The sequence below is a fragment of the Dreissena polymorpha genome, chromosome 5 (genome assembly GCF_020536995.1).
Source record: "Dreissena polymorpha isolate Duluth1 chromosome 5, UMN_Dpol_1.0, whole genome shotgun sequence".
Lineage (NCBI taxonomy): Eukaryota > Metazoa > Mollusca > Bivalvia > Myida > Dreissenidae > Dreissena > Dreissena polymorpha.
Genome location: NC_068359.1, coordinates 117964564 through 117970595, shown reverse-complemented (window position 1 = coordinate 117970595; position 6032 = coordinate 117964564). Strand labels below are relative to the sequence as shown.

General features: G+C 32.3%; 1 protein-coding gene across 1 annotated transcript; it reads left to right on the top strand.

The window, feature by feature from the left end:
* Positions 1-334: 334 nt before the first annotated feature.
* LOC127832064 (uncharacterized) lies at positions 335-5425 on the top strand. Its single transcript, XM_052357220.1, has 5 exons — positions 335-406; positions 1122-1300; positions 1479-1634; positions 2314-2409; positions 4416-5425. The coding sequence occupies exons 1-5, from the start codon at positions 398-400 to the stop codon at positions 4555-4557; spliced, it is 582 nt and encodes a 193-aa protein (XP_052213180.1). The 5' UTR covers positions 335-397; the 3' UTR covers positions 4558-5425.
* The last annotated feature ends 607 nt before the right edge of the window (positions 5426-6032 follow it).

Below are 6032 nucleotides of genomic sequence, written 5' to 3'. Positions count from 1 at the left end.
ACAAACAACGCATAATGGGGAGCAGAAATCTATGTCAGACGTTTACTATACAAACGGATCAGAGAGCAATATGTCCTTATGTACAGTTTACAATGACTTCCGTAATTTATCCGCTGTGTGAAGGTGTGCACTTGATGACATACTCTTACAATAAGAGTTCCGCTTGCGTCAAATCAGAATGTATCCTGTTTTTCAGCGGTCGAGATCATTACGCGCTACATCTCACATTTTTGCCCATTGTACGCGCGTCAACAACGTGTTTATATATATATATATATATATATATATATATATATATATATATATATATATATATATATATATATATATATATATATATATATATTGATGTAGGTTACTAGTTTTGTCAGTATTGGCTGCGAATGTTACAACTACTATGTTCAGGGTAAGTTAATTAGGGTTGGGTTAATTGTTGAGTTGTGATATTTAATGTATCATATCGTTGCCAAATTGTGTGTTACTTTATACATGTGATGTGTTTATCTTGGATATATCGCGGTTCTCTAATCTCGAATACACAAACAATATAACATGGGAATGTATACGTATATGATTATAATGACCTTGATAAAACGTATTTTAAGATGATTGTTAAGCCGACGGTGAGAATAGTTGGGATAAAACTTCTTTTCAGGCTGATAATGATGATTATTAAAATGATTCTGATGAAGATGAAGAAGATGATATTGATGTAGAAGAAGAAGGTTATGGTGATTATGATGATGATGATGATGATGATGATGATGATGATGATGATGATGATGATGATGATGATGATGATGATGATGATGATGATGATGATGAAGAAGATGATGATGATCATGATGATGATCATGATGATGATAATTTTTATTTGTATAATAATAGTAATAATAATATAATAATAATAATAATAATAATAATAATAATAATTATAATAATAATAATTATAATAATAATTATTATTATTATTATTAATATTAATATTATTATTATTCTGCGGCTAATGATGATGATTAAGATGATGATTTTGACGACGATGATAATAGTAATGATGCTGATGATTTATTATTATTATTATTATTATTATACATTACTCTTTTGTTATTATTTTCATTAAGAAAGAAGTGCAATACGTACAGACCGTCTGCGCGTGGTCAATATTACTAGCGCTTAGTACAGGAAGCGCACAATCAGAACGGATCCGATTTGTTAGGCAGTATCGTGATCATCAACGACAAGTGTCCGTTTCCGAAAAGGGATTCAACATATGCGACGGAGCGCGTTGCCAAAATATCAGGTAAGATTAAGTCTCTACTGAAACGTAGACTCTGTAATGACAAACCATTGCCCTCATGATGTAACTCCGAACAATGTGCCGATGTTATTTTTATGACAATGTTAATTACTTTTAATTCATCCATTAATAATAAGGATAATTGTATTAACTGACTGTTTTTCGTTCATGTATTTATTAGTATTGACTCTCTCCGCGGCCGTTTCCCTGGATTATTTCCGAAGCTCGACGAATATGCAAGTACACTTGGCCTACCTATCCTCTATGGCGACTTCCAGAATATGTACAACACTTCAAACTTCAAGTGTCCGGCCGACGGTGACGACTGCTGTCCGACGTAATTTTATTTAGTTTCGTTTAATGTATGCATATCAACAGCGCCTCATTTGGTTCGAGTTGTTAAAAAAGGAATGGCTTGTTATGGGAGCTTATAAACGCGCTTGTAATATCATACCATATTTTGTTGTACGAGTTCAGGAATTATGTTAGTAAGTGAGCCTTTGACGAGCTCACTAACGAATTTCCTGGACGAGTTTAATAAAATATGGTATGATATGACAACGAGTGTCAGATCTTTTTTATCACATGCTTTTAAATGAACAAATTAAATAAATATTAACGCAAACATAATGATAAATCTCGCATATTGTTTACATTTCATGGCGTCATTTGGAATGCCTCGGCTTTTACAAAGCAAATTAACAAAATGCGATGGGTCAATAAACGAAAACTAAGCCAATGAACACGCTTAAAAATGTTGTATTACACATGTGTAATAAAAAAATAAAATGTAATGGTTGTATTACATTTAAAACAGGGTATAGCATGTGATAAATATTGTTATTGAAACTACATAGTATCGGATTTTTACAAGCATATATACAATTAAACGATGAAAATGCAGTATGCTATAACGTTCGTTTACATCACTTAGGCGAATGTCCTTTTTGTTAAACATATATATATATATTTTTTTTTTATTCCATTACACAAATTATTATCCATTGTATTTTCAGTTATAAGTGTATTGTTCCAAATGACTTTAGAAAGACCATCCACACAGAAGGAGAGAAGTGCTTCATTATGCAGGCATTTACAATTGGGACTTGCGGGTAAGTACAATTGCTTAAACTCTGTTTGAACGGAAATTGTACAATCTAGATGCTTCTGCAATTTTATTTCGCAATTGTTCGCGAAGAAAAAGGTGATATAAGCTTTGCGCGTGGAGATTTGATAATGAATAAAAGACAAATAATGAAACACGTGCATTAAATAGTATGATACAATATCAATAGTTACTTTAAAAACAAATACTTGTGGAAACTAAACAAATTTAATACGTCTAGGAAAGGATATGACAAGTCCAATTAAAATGTATGCAATGACCCTAAAAACATAAAAGAAAAATGCCGTCGGAAAACAGAATTCCTACTGAATTGCAAATTGAAGTATTTGATAGCTAATTATTCTCAAGAAAAATGCATGCACTAAATAAAAGACGTTGTAGTAAAAAATATATTGACACTGAGTGCTTTCAAAACAAATGACAATTGCCCCTGAGTGTTGTTTCGACCACAATATGGGTTAAAAACAGTCAAGCTTTTTTTATTTATGATACAATGAAAATCTAGGATAACTGACCTAAATGTATATATGCGTTTTAATACACTATGTTTTCTACCTATACTACTTTGCACAAGAAAATGAGTTTTAAAGGAAGAGCTATGGTTCTTTTATAACGTACTATCTCTCAAAGATGTCTATCATTATATGCTTTTTTTAAAGACCGTGATTCATTTTGAGTTATTATCTGCAGAATAATAATGAATAATGAAATGTGTTTTTCACAAGAACACAATCACAAGGACAACAGCCCCATGCCCAATGGACATAAAGTTATTATTTATGCAACATGCTCTTAAAGGCTATGAATTTCGGAAGATCTTTTACACGTTATGTCTTTCATCGTTATGGAATAATGGTGGGCACAAGAACATTGACATAGGGCGATAACTCTGAAAATATTGAAGACAAATGGAAAGTAGCGTTACTGTACTCTATAGGTATAATACGTTACATCTTTACTTAAAAACACATTTTTTTATCAGTACATTAAGTTTCATTAAATTCCAATGCATACTTTTAGTGAGAAGCTTTGCACAATACATTTGCAATACAGTGTTATGTTCGGCAAATGGCAATAGGTAAAAAATAAAACACTTTCTTTAAATGTCGACTATCACATTATTAAGTTAATTTAAATTGCTTAAACACTCATTAATTATTGATGGGCACTTAAACAGCAAACACACTATCAAAATAGCTCGTTAAATATTGACACTAGAGTTATGGTGCTTGTACTGCTCATTTCATATTAAATATGATAATATTTGCTTTACTCTATAAAATGACTTACACAAATTACCTATATACTATCATTCCTAAATCCCTACTTATTGGAGTTTCTATCAATATTGTCTGTCAATATTCAAGGTTTAACTGAATCAGCACTAATAAGGAAATTGTGCTATGCTGACCACTATTTTGTAAGAGGCGAAACCATGTAAATCCATAAGATACAGTTGTTGTACTCTGCATAGTCCTTTCATGTCCTCTATTATTGTATTTAGTTTAATTTTACTCCCTTCAATACTATGTCACTTATGCTCAAAACAAAAGATGGGCGGACTGACGATGTAATTACTATGGAATGCATATAGGCATATTAGTAAAACATATTTTAAATGAACAACCCAAACAGGTTTCCGAACTTAAGACTCAAGAGTCATACGTAGAAATAACTGATTGCAAAGATTTTTCCACCAAACTTTATTTGTGTAAGCGTGATAGTATAGACATAAAAATGCTTCAACGATCACAGCCATGACATAAAATAACCCGATGTTGTGCCCTGTTTCCAATAAAATGTGTACTTTTTTAAACCATGATTTGGTTCTGTATACACATCATATTTTCATATTAATTCTAAGACATTGTCATTTTTTAAAGGTCCTTTTAATTGTCTGCCATTTATAAGAGGCCAATTAAACTGAAAAAAATGTACCGAAACGTTGGGCACATAAAGAACATTGCATCTCATTTGTATATGTATTTTCAGGATCTCTGCAAACGATGGCAGCTGCAAGTTCTGCGTTCAAGACGACCATGTGTTGTTTTTGCTGGCTTTTGACTTCAAAACATGGACTTTATCATTTAAAAGCTTCAAAATTGAGTCTTACTGCTCATGCAAAGCGCTTTAATAGATGTGCAGATTTATTTCAGTCTGTAAATTCCCAAACTATGCCTGTCAACCGGGCAGGCTGATGGAAAAGCCTGTCTGGACAAAAAATCACCTGACCGAACAGCGTGAGTTTATAACTACAGAACTAAGTTAAGTTTAACTCATATTTATTGCAATGTGCAGTCTGTTAGTAAGTAAGTAAAATAAAACACTTGCGTGTTTAAGTTATTACAGTGTATGATGGACAACAGCTTTAAATTCTAGTCAGACTCAAAACAAAATAACATAAGACGATTGGTGTTGCCTTCTTCATCCTGAAAGTCAAGACCATCATCAGAATCACATCACAGAGAGTCTTCATGTGTTGTTTTCTGTTACAACCTTTAGTTAGTGTTCTTAATGACAATAAGGGCTCGAAATTCACGAAATAGTGGGGTGTTTTCTTTCTTTTGGCGAGTATGAGACTTTTCGGTATTTAGTCATTATGGTTTTGGGCCTGTCACAAGGACCGTCAATAAAGAATTTTGCCGGACCGAACCGGCGTTCGGTCTTGTCAGGAAGCCTTTTTAAAATTTTATTTATATATACTCATTATGCTTGTTTTCTTGCTTGCCTCCTTGCGTGAATGAGTTGGTTAGTGAGTGTGTTATAGTGTAGGTGTTAGTTGTTTACTGTTGTAGAAACTGTAATATGGTATTGTGTGTTTTCGTTTATAGAAAAATTGTTTTTATTCTTTTCGATAAGATGATATAAGATGTATATTTGTGAAAATTACAAGTAAGTATATGTAGTGAGGCTTTGAAAACCTATTCCACAAGTCTGTCTCTTAAATACGTCAAATGTAAGATACCATGAGTAAAATATCACAACATTAACATGTTTTATCTTAAAACGACACAGTCTAAGAAATAAAAGTATATTAACGCATATACTTTGCCATGTTCCTCTCGCAATACGGTCATTTTACGTGAATGACTGGCATTCACATTTTATGAAAATAAAATTGTTTACTCCCAAACTGTAATATATGCAGCGATGTATTTCCCAGAAGAGCAAAAACATGTGATGTATAATGAATCGTGGTCCAACATAGCTTCGTTCTTAATTTATATGAAGAAGCGTATGATATAATTTGTGTGTGCATTGAGGCTTTATGTCAAATTTACTATTAAGCATCAAAGGAAGGCGTGTACAAATGTGACAAATCAAAATGAGGTCAAAATAGCTGTATTATCATTTACCAAGTAAGAAATAATTATTTCATGCTACATTCAATTTAAATGTGCTGCGGACAGGAGTCCCAAACATGGCGTGTTTAGCCGTTGGTTCATACTCTTTAAAACACCGAGTACAATACCATTAACCAGAATCCATCATTATTTTTAGATAACGAAAGTCATATGATTCCACCATGATGCCATTTACGTAAATGCACTATAATAGTCATTCAGATGAACATAATTCATGATAAGTTCGTCAACTAAAATATATAAA